This window comes from Pseudophryne corroboree, chromosome 12 (genome assembly GCF_028390025.1).
Source record: "Pseudophryne corroboree isolate aPseCor3 chromosome 12, aPseCor3.hap2, whole genome shotgun sequence".
Classification (NCBI taxonomy): Eukaryota; Metazoa; Chordata; class Amphibia; order Anura; family Myobatrachidae; genus Pseudophryne; species Pseudophryne corroboree.
The window spans coordinates 170762004-170787709 of NC_086455.1; the positions used below are offsets into that span (position 1 = coordinate 170762004).

The 25706-nt window shown below is 41.7% G+C and overlaps 1 protein-coding gene across 11 annotated transcripts in view; it reads right to left on the bottom strand.

Moving 5' to 3' along the window:
- Nucleotides 1–440: 440 nt before the first annotated feature.
- MARK3 (microtubule affinity regulating kinase 3) overlaps nt 441–25706 on the bottom strand; it is a 106715-nt gene continuing 81449 nt past the window's right edge. Inside the window, exons 10-19 of one of the 11 annotated variants that reach the window (XM_063948530.1) lie at nt 24898–24997; nt 23534–23646; nt 22246–22399; nt 21908–22125; nt 21226–21329; nt 15099–15260; nt 14004–14261; nt 6682–6708; nt 2857–2901; nt 441–1465 (exon numbers count right to left, since the gene is read on the bottom strand). In XM_063948530.1, the coding sequence (XP_063804600.1) occupies nt 1120–1465; nt 2857–2901; nt 6682–6708; nt 14004–14261; nt 15099–15260; nt 21226–21329; nt 21908–22125; nt 22246–22399; nt 23534–23646; nt 24898–24997 (1527 nt within the window). In that variant the 3' untranslated portion in view covers nt 441–1119. Of the gene's footprint in view, nt 1466–2856; nt 2902–6681; nt 6709–11089; nt 11326–14003; nt 14262–15098; nt 15261–21225; nt 21330–21907; nt 22126–22245; nt 22400–23533; nt 23647–24897; nt 24998–25706 lie in introns of those variants that run through there. The other 10 variants (XM_063948531.1, XM_063948532.1, XM_063948534.1 and 7 more) reach the window with 10 other exon arrangements.

Consider the following 25706-nt stretch of genomic DNA (forward strand, 5'->3'; position numbering starts at 1 on the left):
ATCAAAACCAAGGCCAGAATAACATTCATTTACAGTTTTAGACCTTTTCCATTCTATACATTGAACAAGTGTTCTAGGGGAACACAAATACAAAGCACAAACCCACATATTAACTTTTTTTTATTATTATATTTAATTTGTTTGCCTGTAAGCTAAACTATGATACTACCCAGTTCTCTTCAATGCCTTACCAAAATCTAATGTATACAGTGGGAACATAATCCATAGCATGGTGCAAAGGGGAATAAGTGAGAGAATATATAAGTGAGGAATTTTTATAGATCAGGATAACAGACCGTGATACCAGTCAGCAGGAATAATTAAGGCAAGCAAAGATATTCTCTTCTAGATTAGTGTACAGTTTAACAACCCATTGTGCACTTCTTAGTATTCCGCACACCACCAGTGGGAAAATCCCCAAGAATAAGAGGAGACTCCAGTTTTGCGCTTCTTCAGCTGGGAAACTGTTTAATCGCTGGCCATGTGGCTTTCATTGTGTTACAATTCTCTCGCCCTTTTCTTACCCTCTAAACAGGACAATGAAAATACTGTCATAACAGAACACGTGGAATCAACATTTGTGCATTATAAAAAAAAAAAAAAATTGTAACAAAAGAAATTTCCTTCAGAAAAACATTATACAGAAAACAAGGGTATTTTCGGTGGTACAGTAGGGTCTGTTAAATAACAGACTTTTTTTTTTTTTTTTTTTTTTTTTTTTTTACACAATTCTGTGTGCCCAGCGCAAACTGAGAACATCCATACTTGCGCACACATACGGGATGGATATCATTAAGGAAATAGTAGGTGAATATCATTGCCATGAACAGAGCACAGAAAAAGCCAAAAGTAAATAATTTACATGGTAGGCAAATTTAATGCTGTAGTGCACTATATATATATATATATATATATATATATATATATATATATATATATAAACAAAAAAAAACAAAACTCTCCCTCCTATTCCAGCAGCATGTTCCGTCTGTTATATAATTCAGGAGATGCAGGAATTATTGCCTAAATAATTCTATACATTAAACCAGTGTTCTTGGGCAAACACTTAGAATTGCTACGTCATTTACAACTTGACCGTTCGCCTTTCCTCCCCCTATATTACAGTTTTAACTCATTGGCAATTTTGGAAGCAATGTTTTTGAAAGCTATTGATGTCCCAGATATCCGCTTAAAGCGGACGCCATTCAAAGAGAGTCTTGGCAGTTTGCACACTTCCATCTCCCACTGGACAAGGTTTTCTGCGTGCCCATCGCCGTGGACGCAGAAGAGTAAGAATCGCTCTCTCTGCTCATAGTCACAATTGTTGGCGTCTAGGACCTTGCGGATCTCGCGCATCATGTCATTGGGATCCATGGAACTCGTCGTTTTCATGCTCCAAGTAAATCTCAGCGACCGTGGTTTTGATTCCTTGTTTTCATCTTTCTGGTCCCCTGACACATTACGACTAGAAGAAAAGAGAAGTTACTCTATTGTAATCAGTCAGTCCAGGGTGATGATTTAGATGACCTAGTATATGATACAATAAAAGTATTTCTACCAATGGTGTCTTAACCTCATCGCTACTACATTTTAACTACAGCTTCCACTGCCAAAAATTAAGGGGTAGAAACCGCTATCCACATCAAAAGTACCCAATTTGACCAAATCTACAATTATAGATGACGCTCTTTCCTAAAACAGAATAGGGGTGATTCAATTCAATGAGATATACCACACAGAATTTGCGAAACGTACGTGATGATTTTTTGTGGCGATACCCAATAGGAGGTGCGCAGGGAAACGGGCAAAGACTTGTAGAATTGCCCAGTGGCATATCACGTAGAATTGAATTTCATCTACTAAGTCTATGCGGTGAATGCACTTAAACAGCTATCAGTGCTCACTGACCTCTACACACAGGATCTGGTATGAGTATGGGAGGATTCAGGCTGCCGTGTGAATCTCTTGCACGTTTCGCCTTTTTAAGCTCTAAGGAACGTTCATTGAAATATTAAATTTGAAATGTGGAAGGCACTTAATGTTTGAAGATAGAAATTGTGTAAAATCATAATCCGTTTAAAGATTATGGGGCAGATTCTAAATTGGGAGCAAAGCAAGTTTGCACCTGGAACAAACCATGTTGCACTGCTCGGGATGCACAACACATTTTTTGCATGCAGGGTAAATGCTGGCTGATTGTGCCTGGACAGCTTTATTTTTACATTGCACTTTAAATTTCATGGGGCGTGTCCAAATTTTAATCTAAATATCTGCTCACTTTGCATTTGCTCCTCCCCCTGCAGTGCAGCATGGTTTTACCAAGGTGCAAAGTTACTTTCTATTTTTGATTTTACTCCCAAGTCAGAATCCGCTCTGTAGGTGACTTTCTTAAGAGGGTAAAAACCAGTAAATTATAACACAACCACGCATGTAGAAATGTATGGCCAAATAATGTGTGTGGTCTAGCACAAAGGCTATAGATTGGCCATCCTTCCTCTAGGACCTAGTTTTGTTTTATTACGGTTTCCAATTGTAAAGCGCAACGGAATTTGCTGCGCTATATAAGATACTATTAATAAAGACTACTTCGGTTGGAGAAAGCTAAAAGGCAGTCAATTCCGCTGATAAGCGGTAACCCCCCCCTCCCCCTCCCTTGTATACTGCACTGCTGCATCATTCATATCTAGTTCTATGCACTATATTATGAAGAAACAAGGGGTGACATGCAAACATTCACAAACAAAAACTTCAGCATAAAACAATTTTAAGCTAGCAGGAGTGGCATGCAAGACATTTTCAGAGGGTTAACCGGATGCTTGTGGGTGGTGGTTAAGGTAAAAATATGTTTGCCCTCACCTTGAGCCCTCATATCTCCCGTTTCTCTCAGATTCAGTTGGGAGCCTCAATGAAAACAATGCGGAGAGCAAAAACAAGCAGAGAGAAGAGAAATCTTACACTGGTGCACTTCTAATGACAGCACTGAGCTTGCTAATCAGATTTACAAAGCTTTTGTTGCATCGCAATGTAACTATATCAAATATACTGTGATAATGCAGAGAGTGGCGACATCACAGACTAGTTTATGCCGGCCCATTTAGAATATTCAAACATGGCTATCAAATACATGTAACCCTTGAATGCACTTGTCTAATGTACACAGGGTTTTTATTAAGCCTAAACATTCCCGAATTTGTGACAACACTTAAGCCCTTGTAAGAGTAAAGGGGAGATACTGTATTATATACGGGCTATCTGAAGTAGAATAAGAGCTTCCACTCTTCCGGATAATGCAAAATTAATGGCAAAATGCAGTTTCAAGAGTATTTGTGCTGAAAACCTTGTACATACATGTTCTGTGCACATTTAGAACAATCAAGTTTGTTTTGGCTTTAAGTTTTTAATATTTCCAGAGTACGTTTCTGCCATTGCCTAGAACTTCTAAATGATATGAACTAGGAGAACAGATAGTCATGCATTTAATATCAGGTAAGGGAGAGTTTATTTTGATTTCTCTGGGATACAAAATATCTCTGCTGTGCTCTTTCCACTGGAAATAATAAACTACAGAGCAGCTTTGTACTGTATCCCAGGGCAACAAGTATAAACGTTTCATGCCGATCAAAAGTCATAGTTAAAAGCACAGAAACAGCATGGGAGGAGGTGGGATGTTTGTAGCCGGCATAAACATTGAACATTGCTACCTGTACTAGTTCACAATAAAAAGTCAGTTATAACCCTTCTCCACGCTGGTTATTCATTTTTCAATAATGTCAAAAATATTTTACTTTCTAGTAAAAAAAAAAAAGTGAAAAAAAAAAAAAAAGGATAATTCCTTGGCAGCCCCCGCTACTCCGGTCAGAGGTTTTTCCCATTCATCTTAAAGCCCGCACTGCCGCCATGTAAAGATGGTGACCTCTATTTGCTGGTTCTAATTTCAGAATTATAGAACCAATGGAATCCGATAACGGCTCTAGGAGGAGGGGGCAGAACAGCTTTAGCATGCAAGTTGAATCAATTCCCAAAATTCGATGCTCAGCTTATTCTGTATTTTAAGGCTCACTCAAACTTTAGGTCACAGATACTGCAAGGTAGGGTATATCTGGCAAAAAGTAACCAAACTGGCAGACTGTCCTCACCAGTCTGACCAGCAGTACCCACTTTGGGTTTCAGTTGGAAATGAGTCACATCTTCCTAAAGAGGATGATTAAATACATGTTAAATTGTAAAACTAATGTTCTAAACGCCTATAATTTGATGCTCTGAAAACAATATTTAATCCTATTATACTCTTATATGCCCATTATCTAACAAGAGGCATTTATATATAAGTAGTATTTTGAGAGTATCATTTCTATTAGAAACATTGAGTGTTTTGTGTAACTGGATAATTCAAATACAAGACCTCAAAATTCTTTCCTTTAAATCTGTTTGGTAGTGGATAGAATTTAACACTTACAACATATGACCACTAGAGGCACCATTTCATTGCAGAGTAAAAAGGAAAGTTCGGATTATTTGCTCCCAGTGTAGTGACTGACATTAAACACGTTTCATTATTTAAAAGGAATAACGTCGTTTAAGATGCCATATATACAGCTAATCTTCATAATTTACAAGTAAATAAAGTTATATGTAATGTTCATTGCATATATTAAATATTGTAATAGGTTTTAGCTTGGCTTATACTGAATATATCCATGATACAACACTGTTTGGGAATTGCTGGGCCAGACCAAATAACATTCTTCTGTTGTACCATGGGGGCGATAAGCTGTGACAGACTCTGTACAAATTAAGACTACTGGACACAACTATCCGATTGGTTAAGAACAACAAATTTGCACCATACCCATTACATAAATATTGCACTTTGCTCGCAGGGGTTATTTTTCAATTTAATAAACTTCTTTAAAAAGTAGATGGCAACACATGAACAATGCAGAAGGAGTACTTACTACAATAATAGATCAAATGATTCTCAAATAAGTGGAAACATTTTAGTATAACAATTTATATTCAGATTCTCCTCTTAAAAAGGTGCAATTCACAAGTGTTCAGTTAGGGCCAGTATACTTCCTGCTGCAAGTCTGCTTCTGTACACTCTCAACCATGTCTTTATACGAGCAGAGAACGGTGTAAGACGGTAACTCTGGAACATTACACCTCTCTGGGTTGCATTCAATAGCTGGCAGAAGCTGCAGTCTTGTCTGAAACAGCAGTTTCCGACACGTTTAGGTCGGAAGGGGTTCCGACCTACTCAATGCCAGTTGATATTCCCGACTTGTCGGAAAACACGTGGATTGTCGGATTAGCTGCGGATCCATGTGTACCGCGCCAAATCAGACAGGTTTTGGCCCCGGTTTAGACAATGTCAATTCAACTTTTTTTTTTTTTTTTTTTTAAAGTCAGATTGACACTGTCGGAACTGGAGAGATGAGACGGGGGAGCAGGGACGGCGAGCACGTGAGGAGCAGGGACGGGTGAGTATTGGCAGCAGCCCGGCAGTGGCGGCAGCAGCACGGGCACCAGCGCTCAGATGAGCCGGGGGAGTGGGGACAGCAAGCATGCGAGGAGAGGAGCGGAGCGGGGAAGGGCGAGAATTGGCAGCAGCAGCACGGACACCGGCGCTCAGATGAGCCGGGGGAGTGGGGACAGCAAGCATGCGAGGAGAGGAGTGGGGACGGGCTAGTATTGGCAGCAGCAGCACGGACACCGGCGCTCACCAGACCCGGCCGCCGGATGAGACAGCAAGGGGTTTGAGCAGCTCCCCACCCGCTTCCGTTGACAGTTGTTGGGAGCGGGCAAATCAGACAGTCGAATTTGTCTGCCCACTTGAATACTGATCTGTCGGGTTCTTTCCGTCGGATAGGACCCGACAAGTACACCCCTCTGTCTCAAACTACGTAAAAAGCAGTTTATACTTTTTGGGCAACCAAAAGGGTTATTATCTAGTGATGTAAATCCATGGATATAAATGCAGAGAAGGAAGCCCTACATAGTAATCAATACATTTAACAAACACTGTAGGTGGGTGTGAACAAGCGAATACATTTTCTGAAGCTTGAAAACCTTTCAAAAGCCACGGCTGGCCTAGCGTATATCCATGGAATTCGCTAGAGATATAGACGTGTTAGTAAGTATCATTTGGCTTTATTAGAGGGGGCAAGAATTGAGGGAGGGACACGACCATATGCTACATTGAAAGGAAGGGTTTCCCAAAAGCGGAATTTAAGTACACATCTTGTCTAATGTGCTCAATCAGTAGGAGGGGAGAAAACTTTTTTTTAAATATACTGTATACAATACATATATATAATAAAACAAAAAAGGAAACAAACTAAATAAGCAAAAAGAAAACCGAAAAACAAAAAACACACTTACCTTGACCAAAAAATAAATACAAAAATTAACACCACAAGCCTTCTGCTGTAAGCATGCCAAGTGTGTATTAGTAAAAATGAGACATGAAGTTTATGACTTATGGTTGCAGTGCACAGGGCATGCTCAGCTGACAAAGGTATAATTCAGTGAAGAGTATGGAAGTCTGTATACTGGACTAAAATTTAGTTTTCAGCAGAAAGTTTAGTATTCAGAATATAAAAATCAGATCCAGGAAGAATAAAATGCAGAGGCAACTATATAAAGAAAAAAAAATATATGCATAGACAACTTAAATCCTACCTTTTTATAAATCTGAATGACATGTTTCTAAAAACAAAACAAAAGTTCAAAGTAAAATATTAAAAATGTGCAAACTTACAGAAATAAAAACCAGTCTTGTGCATTTGTGTGCAAAACATAATAAAAAAATAAAAAAAACTGTCAAATGTCCCACTAGTGAATACGGACTTGCAGGATGAAACACCTATCTCCAATGACAGAGAAGGTACTTGGACAATCTGTTTGTTAATCATCTCACTAACATACATCTACAAACCCTTATTTACTCTGCTCTGGAGGGGGACAACCTTCTAACGCCTGATTTCAGTATGGTCTGATCCATGTCATCATTCAGAAATGGCTGACCACACGCTGCCTTGTGGGTCTCCATCCCAAATCAGTGACTGGGACAATGTAACTGCATGTGTACGTATCTTCTCCCAGGACTAGCACTGAGCATTCCTTATGGCAGAAAGTATCAGCATAGCTGGAGAGGCTAGAATACTACGGTAGGTATTCAATTGGGTGCGAAAAGTGGGGAAGGGGGTGCTTCGTGTTTTTTGGCTAATTAGATACTGCCCTTTATTATTATGAACACTCAGGAGGAGATGTACTATGCCTGGGCCGAATTTACCGCAGGTGGACTCCAATTAAGCTGCAGGAACGTCTCAAGGATGGTCAGTGGAAACAGGATGCACCTGAGCTCAATTGTGAGCTTCATGGCAAAGGCTGTGAATACTTTTGTACATGTGATTTCTTAGTTTGTTATTTTTAATAAATTTTGGGGGGGGGGGGGGGGGGGGGGGAGGACAAAAAAAACTTTACGTTGTCATTATGGGGCATTGTGCGTAGAATTTTGAGGGAAAATAAGAATTTATTCCATTTTGGAATAAGACTAACATAACAAAATGTAATAAAAAGTGAAGCGCTATGAATACTTTCCGGATGCACTGTACATACACACACTAGTGTGCAAAAGTCATTGGCCAAAGCTTATATGTTTACTTATATTGTACTCCCAATGAATATCAACTTTAATTGCTCCCCAAAATCATAATGATTAGGAATGAGACTTTAAGACGTTACTTCAAAATGTACTAAACTTAATTTACCATATTATTATTTAAACAACCATATTCCATTTTCATTGCAGTCCCAAGAGTTTATTTATGTGCTAAAGTACGTACTTTAGAGCTGGTCATTAATAAATCTGGTATATATGTAGATTCATTTTATTAAATAATATTTTTTTTATATAAAATACATTTTTATTAATTGAATAATTTAAATATTAAAATTTTAAATTAAAAATGTTTTCTGTAATGTGTTAAATGTCAATAACCATAACTTTTTAAAAATTAAAGGAGAGATGTGAATATTCAATTGAATTGTGTGGCAACATTCAAACCCTTTCTAAAGGAGGCTATACTCATCGACAAAGTGCTTAAAAAAAATAAAAAAATAAACCCAGACTACTGTGACGTATACATTAGCTCGATACAAATGTGACTAAAAAACGTTGTAGATGACCCAGGTGTAAATAAAAAGTGAAGATAAATACATTATCGTAATGAGTAAGAACTCAAAAAATTAGACCAACTCCAGTATCAGTTGATAGCTAAGTCTGTGTAATGTTGTTGAGGTCTGTACATAAAGTAAAATGCCTTTGATCTGCCAAAGAACACCGGTATTGGATACTGCATCAGTAGAAAAAGTATTTTGGCCAATGAGTAAAAATTTGAACTTTTTGGAACCAGAAGTCTTCCGTATGTTCAACGAATGGTTGGAGAATGTATTAGATAACTGTATAAAAGTCATACAGTTAAACATGGGGGTGGTTATGTCATGATTTGGGGTGGTCTTGGTGGAGAAAAGGGTGAAAATTTAGTTCAAACATCTATGGATAAGAAACAATACCACAGTATTTTACTACATCACGCTGTTCCAAGTGGAACTTGAAATATTGGAAAGGGGCAACAATACGACTCTAAACAGACATCTAAACCTTGTATCAATTATTTGAGAAGTAAAGGAAAGCAGAAAGTCTGAAAAATGATGACATGGCCTCCTCGGTCACCTAACATCAATCCCATGGAGAAACTCTGGGATGAATTAGACAATAGTGTGTAATGGCTCCAAATACTAAAAACTTATGGGAATTTCTGAATGAGGCCTGGAAAGGCATAACGTCCGAAAACTTTAGAAAAGGTGGTGTATGGGTGCCAAAGGAGGACACATTGAGGAAAGCCAAATTTAATCTGAAATTGATGCTACACTACAAAATTCTAAAATTTTTTGCTAATATCTAGCTCAGAGGTTCCCAAACTGTGTGCCGTGGCTCCCTGGAGTGCCTCGGGACACTTGCAGGGGTGCCCTGGGTTGGTGGTCCAGGACCAATTCAAATGATGCATGGTCAATGTAATAGGCAAAACTAGTTATATTGGCTGCCGGTCATAAAATATGTGGCCAAACAGAAGCAAATCCTGTCCCTCACCCCACAACTGACCCTAAGGATGGCATAAAAACGCGATCTACTTAATGTAATATTTCTTTCCAAATTTCTCAATAAGAAATTTTTGGCCTAGGGGTGCTGTGAAAAAAATTCTGATATTCTAGGGCACCGTGATTCAAAAAAGTTTGGAAACCACTGGTCTAGCTACAATATCATGTGAAACATTTCAAACAAATATTTTAATTATTTCACTACATTGTCTTTTATTAACAATTATTTTCCTTGGCCAAAGACTTTTGCATGCTAAAGTGTGTGTGTGTGTGTGTGTGTATACATATGTGAGTGGCACCAGAGTTGGCGAGTGTATTTTCGCCCGGCTGTCGCTACTTATACTATACTTATTTAAAGTGCACAAAATTTGCACAGCTATTTGAGAATAGAGCACAAGACTAATCACGCAGATCACTATTATATACATGATTTTTTTTTTCCAAGCCCCATTGCTAGAAATACAGACAGGCAGCAATATTGATTAGTCTGAACGCTCGTTACTACTTTTCCACTAACATACTACTCTATCATTCATTTAGTACAAATGTCACGCAACTGAAAGTGCTATTTTCTTGCATATTTCATAGAGGAACAGGCATGTTTTAATTAGAGATGAGCGGATTCGGTTTTACTCGGTTCTCAAAACGGCATCTAATTGGCTCACGGATGTCACGTGTTTTGGATAGCCAATAAGATTCGGTTTTGAGAACCGAGTAAAACCGAATCCGCTCATCTCTAGTTTTAATAGAACATTATGAACGGGCCACAACGTGGTTGTTACGTAATAGGCTACAAGTCTTCCTGATTATATTTAACAGAGTGCTATGCAAACTGATGGAAATGAGTGCAGCTTCCCAGGCGGGCTACTGCCGGGCAGTTACGTGCAGCTTCCCAGGCGGGCTACTGCCGGGCAGTTACGTGCAGCTTCCCAGGCGGGCTGCTGCCGGGCAGTTACGTGCAGCTTCCCAGGCGGGCTGCTGCCGGGCAGTCACGTGCAGCTTCCCAGGCGGGCTGCTGCCGGGCAGTCATGTGCAGCTTCCCAGGCGGGCTGCTGCCGGGCAGTCATGTGCAGCTTCCCAGGCGGGCTGCTGCCGGGCAGTCATGTGCAGCTTCCCAGGCGGGCTGCTGCCGGGCAGTCATGTGCAGCTTCCCAGGCGGGCTGCTGCCGGGCAGTCATGTGCAGCTTCCCAGGCGGGCTGCTGCCGGGCAGTCATGTGCAGCTTCCCAGGCGGGCTGCTGCCGGGCAGTTATGTGCAGCTTCCCAGGCGGGCTGCTGCCGGGCAGTTATGTGCAGCTTCCCAGGCGGGCTACTGCCGGGCAGTTATGTGCAGCTTCCCAGGCGGGCTGCTGCCGGGAAGTTATGTGCAGCTTCCCAGGCGGGCTGCTGCCGGGAAGTTATGTGCAGCTTCCCAGGCGGGCTACTGCCGGGCAGTTACGTGCAGCTTCACCCCATAGCCCGCTAGTAAGCACACGGTATGTCTGATGTAATGTATCAATGACAGGTCATGCATTCACATATTCTCCCAATGCAGATTTATAGCATCAGTGATCATTAAGCACCAAAAGCATATATTTGGGGACGTGGGAATATTTGTATCGGATCCTTCTGATACAATGCAAAACTATCAATCTTAATATAGTCCGTGTCTCTGCTCCCTACCGGAATACACAGGAGGATAGGAACAGTAGTTCAACAGCTGGAGAGTCACAGGTTCCAGATAACTCATCTTATACCCCCTAAGCCAAGGTCACATTAGGACCAAGCCGCCTGGAAGGACATGTATGTATGTATGTTATATTCAACTCCACTCAAAACCCCACATTTAAAAGAGAAAAAGGAAACTGGATATTGACGCAGTACTGGTGCGACTTAAACTTTTCCACTTACTTTCTATGTAACTGTGTAAGTATTTCACACAAACAGGGTATTTCTGAAAGTTTTATTTAACTTTTATACAAGCAAGTTAGGATGGAAACTAAGCCAAAAAAATGTACAGACATCTTCATTCAAGCTGGTTAATTGAACCTCAGCAGCAGCAGGAGCAGGATTAGGCGTTTCAATGACGATTTCTGGACCTGCCAGATGTCAGACCGCTCTGACCAAAGGGTCTTAATTTGGAACGTAATTTAGAGTTGATTATTTGGCCCTGAGAAGATTTGTCCTGTTAGAGAGTTCATGTAATTCAGTGAATACAACACAGAACATTAACATTATTGTATTGCTGTTAACAGATTGGTGTAAACTAGATTCACTAGAGACAATTTGCAGTATACAGTCCAAATTTAAAAAAACAAAAAACATTTCCTGTGGTTTCACACGCTTCCACAACTGGTTAAATGTTAGTCAAATCACTGTTTGCCAAGGGACTATGGAAAATATATATTTTTTTTAAACCAAAAATGAACATTAAGGCAGCATTAATACTTTCAAAACGGTGTACATACATTAAAGCATAACAATACAAGTTGTTCCTTGTTCAAGGTCTGGACACACAGCAAAACAGTCATTTCAGAAGTCCTAGCATTACAAAAGGCCGGTATTCTAAAAATGTTTTTTCTTTTTCTTTTTATAAAGTATAGCCATTAATTCCAGTGAATTACATAACCATAAGCATTCTTTTATATGTAAAAAGTAACTTGAATATAAACAACATTTTTGCTAAAGGGAAACCACTGTGAAACTTTAAAGTGTGACTGGAACCTACAAACACACACACTGGGGAGGAAGCCATTTTCTCTCAATATGAACAGAGCATAGAAAATGGCTGCCTCTGTGTGAAAGTTCCATGGGCATGTAACCTGTATGTGGCATGAGCTTTGTCAAATAGATCCTTGTGCTATTGTTTTGTGTGTGTTAAAATCGAAACTTTTTTATTTTCTTAATTGTTCTCAAGTCAATCGTTTCTGGGGACAAGCGTATTTATGTAGGTGAAGTGATTTTTGTCACCGTGAGTCTGTTGAGATAAGTATCAGGATCTTTAGCACACATTAAGTGAATCTTAAAAAAAAAAAAAAAAAAAAAAAAAAAAGGCAAAATAAGCTGAAAAATTCTAATTGACCCTCAGAATTTTTTATTTTTTTTGTCAGACCATTTATTTATTTTTAAAGGATCAGATTTGTTTCCCTAATACAAAAACTTTTCATGACGAGAATGTGCGTCATACCAGACTACATTAGAGCGAGACTTGGAGGTAGACTTAGTGTTGAACAATACAAAATAAAACTTTTCTATCAATAAGCCAAGCACTAGAATTTCTATTCTTAACGTAAACTACTATAAAGTAGTGAAAACAGCAAGGGATTTCTTGCAGACATTAAACCTTCGCATGGATGTGCCGCCCAAGATTTTAAATTAAACACATTGATTATATATATATATATATTTTTTAATCTAGCAAAGCTCTATTCTAGACATAGAGGAACAGTACAATGATACTTTACAGTGTCTCAGCAGGCAGCCCTTTCATGCCTGGTCCAGAATAGGAGGAGATAGAAGGCATCTGGTTTAATATTGCACTGTGATAAACACACTATCAGCAAAACAATTAACAAGCAGTAAGCATACAGGCCCAACATATATGAGAAGGCCGATTCACCTAGCTAGATGCACAACTGCCTTGGAGGTAAACACATGCACCACGCCTAACACATATCAATGGGGCAGCCTATCATAGGGGGTCATTTCGAGTTGATCGCTCGCTATTTTTCGCAGCGCTGAGATTAGATAGTCGCCGCCTATGGGGGAGTGTATTTTTGCTTTGCAAGTGTGCGAACGCCTGTGCAGCCGAGTGGTACAAAACAGTTTGTGCAGTTTCAGAGTAGCTCAGAACTTACTCAGCCACTGCGATCACATCAGCCTGTCCGGGGCCAGAATTGACGTCAGACACCCGCCCTGCAAACGCTTGGACACGCCTGCGTTTTTCCAACCACTCCCAGAAGACGGTCAGTTGCCACCCACAAACGTCCCCTCTTCCTGTCAATCTTCTTGCGATCGGCTGTGCGAATGGATTCTTCGTAAAATCCATCACCCAGCACCGTTCCGCTTTGTACTCGTACGACGCGCCTGCACATTGCGGTGCATACGCAGTTTTGCCGAGCTTTGACCTGATCGCAGCGCTGCAGGACACATGACCTTTCCGGGTACTAGAGGACTGCAGTTGAGAACCACTGGTCTACCCACATCGCAACATAGTTCGCTATCCTAGGCACTTCTGTGGGGGTATAAAGTAAAATTGCCAATACTGGAGCAGTCGTTCCAGCCATCCCACGGGCAATCTGTAGACATTACCTGCAACTGTTTAAGGCAAACCATACTTACTGCTTGTTAAGTGTAACCGGGCTATATACCCCCACATTTTGCTGGCAGCACACAATATCTTCTATGTATTACACTGCACATCCTAAGTACTGTAAACTTGTTCCCCTCTACTAAACATTGCTGTCAACTTTCACATAGAATTGTCGCCACCCCAGTATAAGAATTTGGTACATTACACCCTATCAAATGATGGATTAGAGGTTGAGACCTGTGACGCTCCAGCTGATTTTGATCTACAAGTCCCACATTGCCTTCCTAGTATAAAGGTTCCCTAGGACTTAGAGTCCAGCGCAGAGCTGCAAGTGGCCAATGGAAACTGCTCATTGACGTTTACATTTTCTATGAAGTACATTTACAGGGGGGGGGGGGGGGAGGGGAAGGGTGTAACCCAATAAATATGGCACAAAATACAGAGATACTGGGAGAAAACTGCAACAGGAGTGTAATTCCACAACTGGGTGTTTGGGAGTGATGGCAAGCAGCGAGTGACTGTTGAAGAAAGGCCAAACCACCAAAACTTACCTTCTAGTTAATTTTGAAGTTAATTTACTAAAAAGATTTGTGGAGCCTCTACTTCGAGTCTGTGACAGAGGTGTGGCTTCATGAGATAAGCTGGGCGAGGCGGGCGGGCCGTTGTAGGTAGCAGTTCGTCGCTCACGGAGTTGGCCATGGAAAGTGCTTCGGCTGGGGGTTCCTCTGGGGAAGCGCATGCGGTCTGGCGTAGTGGTGCTTGTTATGCTGTGCGTTGAGGCCACCGACGTCCTCTGATCAGGGATTGTGCTGCGATGAAAGAAACAGTTAAAAGGACTCTTGCATACAGTCCGTAATATACAAGGGAGCGGGGAGCTGCTACAGCTGTATACAGAAAGTCTACCAGCGACATTCACAAATGTATCAAATATACAAGCTTTCAGGAACTTGGAATTCAAGATAATGAGACGTGATTAACGGACAGACTGTTACTTTAGCACTGACGCCGTGTACCCTACCCAGCTCAATGGGAGCCTAACATGGCTGGAAACACTGCAATCCAAACTGTGGTGTTACCAACGCAAGATCCCTGATGCAAAGCATTTGCCCCACGTCAATCAGGATGAGAACTCAAAACTTCTCTAAAATCTTGGGGCGTCTACAAACATTTGTGAATATTCCCAGTAGCTCTTGTATAAAGCAATTAACACGTTAGGTTCAGCCGTCCACATCAGAGCTTGTTAAGACGGGTACTTTTTATGCACAATGGCATGAAAAGTGCCGTAAACGCAGAACACATTACTTTCATCGGTGCCAATCACACTCCATTGTGACATTTTAATGCTGCATTGACCATTTTAGAGCTTGGTTATGCGTCACTTTACCTTACTTTGCATTAAAATAACCGAAACACCATCAAGACGCACAGAACATCACATAGGATCAAGGAGATCATCTTACACGGGGAATCACAGATGACAAGACCATTAAGGACATAGATTTTAAAAAACACCTTTAGCAACAAGAAACAATGATTCCATGGACAACACAAATTGGTATTGTGTTACAACTGGTGGACAGTGAGAGGAGCATATTAGTGTGACGGTACTTTCCGAAAGTTATTTTTTTGTGTTAGAATGTTCTTACACAGGCCCGAAGTTAACGGCTTCAGTGGTAATTGGCGGTAACATCTCGGAGTGCCGGGAGGCTGACCTGGACATAGATTTCGGATGCCGCAGTCGAGCAAAGATGGAAGATATGGCGCATACTGAGGCGGGACTAGTTGCGTAAGTGAATATTCCTGTCAGGCTATGATGGGGGAAGAAAGGCGAGGGGGGAAAGGGATAGGTTTGGGCAGACAGAACGGTATAATGGACCAATAACACAGGCGCAAATGATAAAAGAGCAGAAAATGCTATAGGTTAAATTAAAAAAAGAAAGAATACTGCATTTCCATACATAATAGTCTAAAAAAATAATCCACAGGCTCTAAACAATAATAGCTCCAAAGTCGCTATGAATGCTTTAATTCACTCATTTTACACATATACTATAAAAAGACACTATCGCAGTAAGAGCAATTACAAGAAATAAGTATCATTGGTGCTAATAGTTAATAGATTAATTTTTTTTTATAAATACTAGTTAAAGAGAAGTTCTACTTTAAACACATTTAAGTATAGCGACAGTAGCAGGTTCTAAATGTCATTAGGTGAAAAAACCACGCGCAAGAAAAGAACAAGAAGAAATCTGGATCTGCGCTCATCAATAAATACGCAGAAACAACTCCGAGCAGTAAAGCGGCCCAGACACTACATTTTTTTTATGTAATATCAATTATGAAACATCATAATAGTTAAATATAAGGTTATACGGTCACAGATAAAAACATGGAGTGGTGGGTATTTATCAAAGCTCAGAGATGATTAAATTGTGCGAGATAAAGTACTAGCTGATCAGCTTCTACTTTACATGTTACCGGCGGTTTGAAACACGACAGTTGGAAGTGGATTGGTTGATACTTAATCTCTCACAATTGTATATCTCTCAAATCTTTGATAAATACCCTCTTTGGTGACAAAAAATAAATAAAATAATATACTACCATTACAGGATAGTCACGATAATATAGTTGATAAAATATCAACTAGTTACCAGCCCATCAAAATAACGGGTTATAACCGTAATGTCCGCACCAGCGCCTGTGAGGGCCTGAATGGAACAACACTTGAATTGATCTATTAGCCTATTGCTCTATTAGCCTATTATAAAGGATAAGCCGCTTGAAATTGTGATGTTAATAGCTCCTGAAGAATGCAGTACTGAGCTGAACTCTCAAATCGAAGTATGGCGTGTTGTGGAACCACAAGACCCAAACAAATGGATAAAGTCCGGGAAGAGGGAATAAAGGGAAGTGACCAATTACCAGATGGTCCGGATAACACGGATGTTCCCAGGTCCAGCCTACAGAAGAGTGGCCACCCGGTGAGCAGATCTCCACCGCCGCTCACCATGTGGATCTTCTACCTCAAACGGACAAGTGGTTAGAGTCTCGCCACCACTGATGAGCTACACACCGGGAGGAGTTCTTCCATGACAATGCGGCTCAGTATACATATGTAGCCATGCACATCTTTGCTGCGATGCAGCATGCTGCAACATGGCTTTCCAAGCTGCGACTATTTGCAATCTCCGGCTGAAAATACTGAGATGCTGCATGGCGTGCCAGGCTCTGACTAAGATAGACATGGCTACATCTGTAAGTATTATAGCACAGTTACATTGCCCGACGCATTTCACCAATAGAGATGGAGCCACGCTCACCTAGGCTTCTCTGCTGCACCAAGGTTTATTCGCATAAGCCTTTTATCTATTGTTCTCAGCTGCAATACAATACAGAGAGAACAATACAGCAGGGGATTAAGTCAGACTGCCCTGGCTCACTTAATCCTATTAAAGGCCAAGATAAAGATGGCTCCATCTGTACATTCCACAGGCTGTCTCAATTTCAAGCGGCTTATTAATATTCAATCAACTATATCAGCGTGACTACCTCGTATATCTGAGACCATGTTTTTATCTGTGACAACATATCCTTACATTTAAGGATTATTACTGTGGCCACGGTACAGAGCGTGTTAACACTCGTGCTTCGGCTTGATTTTTGTAGGAGGAATGAGGCGCCGCTGGTAAGGAGCAGTACTGCAGCCAGGCTGCGGTGAAGCTCTGGCCTCTGCATGATACCGAGACATGGCATAGACAAGTTCCAGTGCTACAATAAACCGGAATACCATATAAATTGCTGAAGAGCACTGCAGCTGATCTGCAACGCATTGCTGTAAAAAGCAGAGTATATTTAAGTAGTCTGACATGTTTAATAGAATTTATATTTAAGATGTATTTGTATATTAAAGGTAAAAAATGGACTTCTGATATTTATTCGGTATTTGACTTTAGAAGCCATCTTCTGTTTCCTCGCAGAAGGTCTGGTGATGCCTCTGATTTCAGTCAGTGCACAGCAGGTAAAGTGCAAGGATTTTGCAGTACCTGTGGGAAAGGTGTAAAAGACGGGGGACTTGTGTGTGATTCTATGTAAAGTGTCAAGTAGGTTTGGAATCAATGATTTCTTGCACATTTGTTACAGATATACTGTATGAAGGGAGGAACGACATTGGGTAGACTCTTTTGAAATGTAATCTGTATTTATTTAGGTGTTGTAAGATAGCTGGTCTGATTGATATACAAATCCTAAAAAAGGTATATGGGAGAGGATCTGACCAGGCTATTGTGTCCTCTGACTGTATAAAGAGGTCTGTGAGCCCCGGGTTGTGTGTAGAGCGTTATCTTCTGACAGCTTTCTGCTGAAAACATCTTGTATGCTATACCCTCCTCTGAGCAATGCTTATAAAGGAGAATGGTGTTTAAGACTTTGAGCAATAAACATCTTGCCTTCAAGACGACTGCCTTCATCTTGCAAGCAAGAATGCGATACACACAGTCACATTCTCTGCCTGTTCTGGTGAAGGTAGCAGCCTGGTGGTGGCAGCAAAGTACCTGCACAGTGGGTGGAATCCATATCATGTGGTTACTGACTGTTAGGGTGTGTACACACGGTGAGATTTTTTCTTAAGATTTTGACTATATAGTCAAAATCGTAAGAAAAGTTAGTGCAGATCGCAAGGTGAAAGTCACCTTGCGATCCCGATGCGCGGTCCCGCCAGGTCGGCATCACAAGAAAAGATAGGCTGTGCAGGCAAGTCAATCCTTGCTAGATCGGTGTCCTATCTAGTTCATCTCACATGTCAATGACATCTCACATAAGCCAAAATCTCACATAAGCCAAAATCGTAAGCACACATAGTCCATATCTCAAGAAAAGTTAGTCAAAATCTGTCCTATCTGGCCTCCGGGGAGTTCAAGGGAAATCGCAAGTAAAAATAGGACATAGCAAGGATCTCACCGTGTGTACACACCTTAAGAGAGAATTCCCTATTGGTCCAGGTCCCGTGAGACCCGAAAACCAATCTGTAATCGCTTGGCACAGGCAGCGAGGACACATCCGGTCACAATGATTATTCATAATTGATATTAAATGAAGACTTTTTATTAGCGTGTCACTTATTTTATTTACTGATGAGTGCAGCAACTAAGCTTCAAGCGTAAATACAGATTTCAGGAGAAAGCTCCTGGAAGTAATACACCGCCAATGCCGAATCCCAACCGGGAATTGGAAACGGGTCCTTTCCGGGTGGGATCCGGCATTGGCCGCTGCTGCAGGCTTTCCCGACACGGCAATATCCCTGGCGGGTTGCCATAGAGTGGGGGGGGGGGGGGGGGGGGGGGGGTGAGCTGCACTGGGAGACGCTTTTTTCTCTCTGCTGTAGTAAACGGGTCACCGGTGGCATCGACCCGGGAGCCCGCTTACGCAGCCACTGACCCGGTATTCAACCCTGGTATAATACGGCTTCATTCCCGGGTTGAATCAGGCGACCCGCGATTTTCGGCTATGCCCCTTTCACACCGCAATATGTCGGGTCGATACCGGGTTATTTGTGCGGTGTGAAAGGGGTATAAAAGGAACACGTGTGCCTGCTGATTGCTATAGGCTATGCAACACACTGCATCAATTCAGTGACACCTCTGTGCCACGCCACGTGACACTATGCAGACCTTCACTACAGCAGCGCTACCTATTTCAACCATTATATAACACTACGGTCTGGCTCATGGACAAGTACTATAACCTAAATACCTGCAACATCCTAGACTTACCGGCTTTTAAGAATCTTTCTGTCCAGAATACACATTATCCCTACAAATGGAATATCACTTATTGGGGAATCCGTTTTATCAAGTGGAACAGGACAGACATTGAAGAGTATACATTAACAGTGCACTGATGCGGGGAAAGGTGGCCGTATAAAGAACTGCCGACTGAGATCAAGTACAAGATAACACGTCGGCACTCATACGGTGTAAATGATATGCCCACCTCCGCCATACCCCACATCATTCTGTTCAAAAACTATTTTCTAGGCTCTTAAAAAAAAAAAAGCGGCGGCATAATATTTTAGATCAACATTAAAGACCACAACAACTATCAAAGTCACATTGAAAACCAAAATGTTCTAACGCAAAGCAGACTTCCAATTGCTGGCGCTAGGACCCGTCACAGCCTGTGATCCCGCTACTAGCTCATAGGGAAAGCATTAATTACGCGGGACACGCAATCATTTTACCAGCGTGTCCAGAACGCGCAGAGCAGAATAACCTACTAAATCTCTTACTCCTCCTAGACCTAAGGGTTCTCTCTCAGAACACAACAGTCATTTTACATGGACACATGAAATATAGCTAGGTAAGTGGTCACCAAGATAAATCTAAATTCTAATTTAAGACAACAACAAACAGCACTTAGCAAAATTCAGAGAAACCTGGCTAGAAGCCCCCTTACCATCCAATACAATATAGCAGCCAGCGTCAGGTTCTGGCAGACTGTATTTCACATACTTCTCACCAACTACTTTTAAAACTAATAAAATAGGTAAAACATTAAAATTGGATTATGATTTAGTAAAAATGTGCAAACACTGCCAGGCTATATTGTAGGTTTACTGCACTTTATAAAAGAATAATGTGAACAAACAAGACCAAACCACCAATTCTGTACTTTCCAATCATTTACAGGTGACATAAAACATTCAACTAATGAAGAATTCTAGCCAAAATGGACAATCCAATTTTTGGGAGGAATATCTTCAATAAACTAGGTTCCAAAAATTGGCTTACCTGGGGTACAGTGTTTAAGCAGCCCATTGGAGTCCCAGTGGTCTTGTGCACGTGTTGGAGACATCAGTCTCCTGACTGCTGCACAGTTGACCCCCACGCCTTAAAACGTGCTACTGTGACCTATAGGTGCTATGTATGCAAGCAGATATGCGAGGCACTATATTATCACTGCTCACAACTTTGTATCTTGGCAGTGGCCTCATAGCCAACACACCATCTGCAAATGTAGTACGAGGTTTCCCACATTGTCCGGTAGGAAAAAGCTCACCAGGCCTTCAAGTGCACTGTAAACCGAGCGAAAACCTGACCTGCCTGATGTAAGGCTCTGTTAGTCCTTATTAGATATAAGCGCTGCTTACCATACAGGGCCATATGATGCAGGAGGGGGGGGGGGACTGCTACGGTTAGATCTGCCAACCACTTACTGGATGGCTCATTCACTTGGGTGGATGAAGTGAACGGAAGACAGACAAATGTCTTTTTTATGAAACATTTCTAAAACATTCTTGGAGAAGAGAAGAAGAAAGCGGTCCCTTTAGCCGCACTTACTAAATGCTATGCAGTAGTAAGAAAGAATAATTCTGCCTTTTATAAAGTGACTTCACCTGTCGTTATCCCTTTCACCTGAACTGGGGGAACCCTGATCTGGGATCTAATCCTTTGTACTGTTCAGTGCCTTAAATAAAGTATCAATACAATGAGCTATATACATGGGAGGGGAACACATACGAGTTAGCGAGTATTTTAGCTGCATCCCGTTGGAGGCACTGCCATGATCACCCAGACACCTGGATTACAAATTACTCTATGTAGCTGTGCCTACAATAGGACTGACCCATGCTCTCTCACATCGGCAGAGGCTGGGCCCCTTATACCTGAGCAACCCTAACAACTGGAGGTGGAGATGAAATGTGAGCACTGCTCTCTCAAATAATACCTAGGTCTACAATAAGACTGTCACAACAAAACAAAGACCAAATGATACCTGTTCTCTTTGCCATTTTGAATGACTGAGTGCCGGTCAGTGGAGGCGCGCTCACTGCAGACGTAAGTATTTCGACGGGTCATCCCGCTGGACGTAGAATTATTCTGCAATGAGAGAAAGCAGCGAGATGAACTGCGGTTCTTGTGAAAGGAGATAGATCACACCTTTAACATTTATTAGTTTCTAAGAGGGCTTGTGGCCTCCCGATTACTGGACTCTCCACAGTTCTGTGACATTCCAAACCTACCAAGTCTCTAGCATGGGCAGTACAGTAATTCCATAGCAGCATAAAGATCAACATATTTCCAGCGACATGACACTGAACAAAGTGGCAAGTGACAGGGGATGCATTCAATTTCCCGGCTGTCGGGGTCCCGGAGGTCAGCATACCGGCACCGGGATCCCGACACCTATGCTCCTCTTGGGGTGTATTACTCCATGTTCTAGAGGGCTACATGTACATCTATTGTGTGAAGACCTCTTTAGGCTAAATAAGAGAATGAGCAAGTTCATTATATTGTCCTTACTACTTTATTATCCTATATTTATAGTGTCAGAAATGTTTTTATCGTATTACAATTGGAAAAGCAGTATTAAAAGGAGACTGGGTAATACACAAATCACCAATTATAATTAGTAAACATTAAACCATGGAACAAGATACTTAGTAACGTATACTTACACTGGGAACAACAGAACTCTTCTTCCGGTCGGGTATATCCGCCTTATTTGGGTTGTTTGCATTTCCAAGCATGGGGCTAGGAGGCGCTACTCCTCTCCCGCTAACCGCACTGCTACTAGATTTCCGCGACTGCACCCCCTCTTCTTTAAGATCATTATCCGTGGTGCTTGTCTGGCTTCGTTTTGGGTAAGCTGTAACTGCAGGTATGGCAGGGCCAGCTATAATAGAACATATGTACATTATTTTTCTTTCATTGCACAAAACACAAAAATAAACCCCGTAGGAAATCCAGAATGGTGCCCCATTTCCAGGCTGGACACAATGATGGATCTACTCACCGTGGTCACTGTACCGCCTCTGTTTTTGGCTGGAAGAGATGCTGCGTTGCACCTTGTGGTGCGGGGACTGTCCAGTGCTATTGTTGAGGTCGCTGCTCGGTCTGACTTTAGCAAGTGACAAATTGCTGCTAGAGCTGGAATCGCTGGCATCCAACTGTATACAGGAGAAAGAAAACTATTCACTGATCCAGAGAGCTACACTGCTATTTCCTTCTGTGAACCAACACCAGTACATGGAGGCTGGCAAACTCCAACAAGAACAGTCTGTGTCATTATAAGCAGAATGTCCTTGTCAGTAATTCCCGAGTCCTTACGCTCGGACATCAATAAGGTTGCCAAATAAAGTCTTTCAGGGCCCAAAACTTAGCTGAACAAGTGACGGGATAATTTTCTGGCATCTGTACGGGTAGTTGGCAGACGACTACTCAGGTGCAGTTAGCTTTAGAAGCATTGTAGACATATAAAGGCTGCCATAGAACTATAAATATACTAAATGAAATAATAGTCGCCTTCATGTTTTATCAGTTAATGCAGCCCACATTCAATAATGCTGTTCTAAAGCAGTGTTCCTCTAACTCAGTCCACATGGAACTCTAATGGTGCGTGTTTTCAAGGTTTCCTCTGGAATAATTAGTACCACCTGTAGATCCATTGTTAGTCAATTAACACACCAGTGCTCCAGCTAGATGATCTGGAACACAGCACTGTTAGGGTTCCATGAGGCCCAAGGGGCTAATTCAGACCTGATCGTAGCAGCAAATTTGTTAGCAGTTGGGCAAAACCATGTGCACTTCAGGGAGGGGGCAGATGTAACATGTGCAGAGAGAGTTAGATTTGGGTGGGTTAAATGGTTTCTGTGCAGGGTAAATACTGGCTGCTTTATTTTTACATTGCAATTTAGATTTCAATTTGAACACACCCGACCCACATCTAACTCTCTCTGCACATGTTACATCTGCCTCCCCTGCAGTGCACATGGTTTTGCCCCCCGCTCACTCTGCTATCAAAAGCCATAACCGTGCCCCATCCCCTGCAGGCACTGTAGCGCCCCACCCCCACCCACCACAGTTAGAACCCTTTATGATACAGAGATGTACTTTTGCATTACGGAAATAACACCTACACATTTTATGCTAACGCTCAAATACAGGCCCTTTAATCTGCTGAGCGCGGTAGGTAGTGCTGACTTTTGCAAGAACAATCAAACCAGACCCTTTAACTCTGTGACCTGAGATACGAGTCAATATACACAAAGCTTTTATAGAAGGTATGACGACATTTCTTTTACCTCTGTTGATTTTCTTCCAAGTAACAGGTATGTAGCGGTGATCTCATCGTATTTCATTTTGCTAAGGGATTCTTGTATCTCTTCCCTCGAATATCCCATTCCAACCATTATATCTAAAAGCAGACAAACACCAGATTGAAGCTATTCTCCTGGATTTACATTCCTATACAAAACCCCTTGACAAAAAAGAAACAAACATACACACACACACACATTATATACACACACATTTATTGGAGGCCCCGACACATAGTAATGCATATTAATCCGGAATTTCCGGGCTCAGTACGTGAAGACGGGACAATTTGGTCCAGACTGCCACTTGCATCGCCATCAGTTTCCCACTTTCCAGTAAGCCACCCTAACTGTTATTGTTGCGTTCTTGGCAAAATCTTGTCCCAGACCATATATGTATTAGAATATAAAGTTACCGCAGAGGTCATGTGACCAGCACAAACCCTTTCTATAGTCCACTGGTCACTGCTCACACAACTTGTGAAGCCTCTTCAACGTGTCCAGGGATCTGCAGCCGAAATATTGAACATAAGCAATTTACATATATTTGGATATAGTATTTATTTGTACCTAATAAAGATGTTTCACCCATGATTTACTCCAAAGGCCCCTTACCACCAATCCGCGGTACTGAGTGGGGTCCAATGTCTGGGGTCTACATAGAACTCAACTGTAAAAACTACACTGGGTTCTCTCTCTGGGATAGCGCCACAAGAAATGCCAAATTCTAACACCGCTGTCTCTTGCCGATCGCTGCCAACTGCACGGAGCTACCGTGAGAATTGCAAACACAGCGCTGCCTTCTGTTCGGGTGTGGATCATAGCATAGACAGTCACTAGGTCGACACCTGAAATAGGTCGACATGGTCACTAGGTCGAAAAGAGTTTTTTAAAGTTTTTTTGGTGTCGTTTTCTTCATAAAGTGACCGGGAATCCCAATTTGTGCACTGTGTAGTCCACGTGGATCGTAAAGTATGGAAATGCTCAAAAAATAAAAATGTGAAAAACGCATGCAGACCTTTTTACATGTAAATCTATAGACCATTTTGACATATGCAGGTCGACCAGTAGTACCGTCGACCTAAGTACCGGATACCCTTCAGTTCACCCTGCATACACGCATCACAGTGCAAGGCTAACGAGGCCGTGTGCTTCTGACCTGGGGACCCTACAGTTCTGCTCATTAAAGCTTTGTGTATAAAACGTTAGATCCGCTGTTCCATGTACTAGTAACAAGGCTTTTCTCTGCTCTTTCATCTTCTAATAAAAAAATAAATGAACGGATTTATACACAAAACACATTCTAGAAGCGCTTCTGACATTGGACTTGTCCCCATGCTATTGATTACCTATTCGTTTCTGGTCCGCAATATCAAGCTCTGGCTCCACAAATGGTTTCAGCTCATCCTCTTCGTGTCCCGCATTGATCCATCTGTCCTTCATTATTTGCTGGGTTAGAAACAGACAACAGGGTGGCAGGAGAGGAAACAACATGGCTCATTTAACACAGATAACAATGAAAAAAAATAAGAATTTACTTACCGATAATTCTATTTCTCGTAGTCCGTAGAGGATGCTGGGGACTCCGTAAGGACCATGGGGTATAGACTGGCTCCGCAGGAGACATGGGCACTCTAAAGACTTTAGATGGGTGTGCATTGGCTCCTCCTTCTATGGCCCTCCTCCAGACCTCAGTTAAAGAACTGTGCCCAGAGGAGACGGACAGTACGAGGAAAGAATTTTTGTTAATCTAAGGGTAAGATACATACCAGCCCACACCATACAACATGGAATATAGGAACCAGTCAACAGTATGAAACAAAACAGCATCAGCCAGAGACTGATCAAAACTGTAACATAACTTATGTAAGCAATAACTATATACAAGCCTTGCAGAATTTAGTCTGCACTGGGACGGGCGCCCAGCATCCTCTACGGACTAGGAGAAAAAGATTTACCAGTAGGTTTAAAATCTTATTTTCTCTTACGTCCTAGAGGATGCTGGGGACTCCGTAAGGACCATGGGGATTATACCAAAGCTCCAGACCGGGCGGGAGAGTGTGGACTACTCTGCAGCACAGATTGAGCAAACATGAGGTCCTCATCAGCCAAGGTATCAAACTTATAGAATTTAGCAAAAGTGTTTGAACCCGACCAA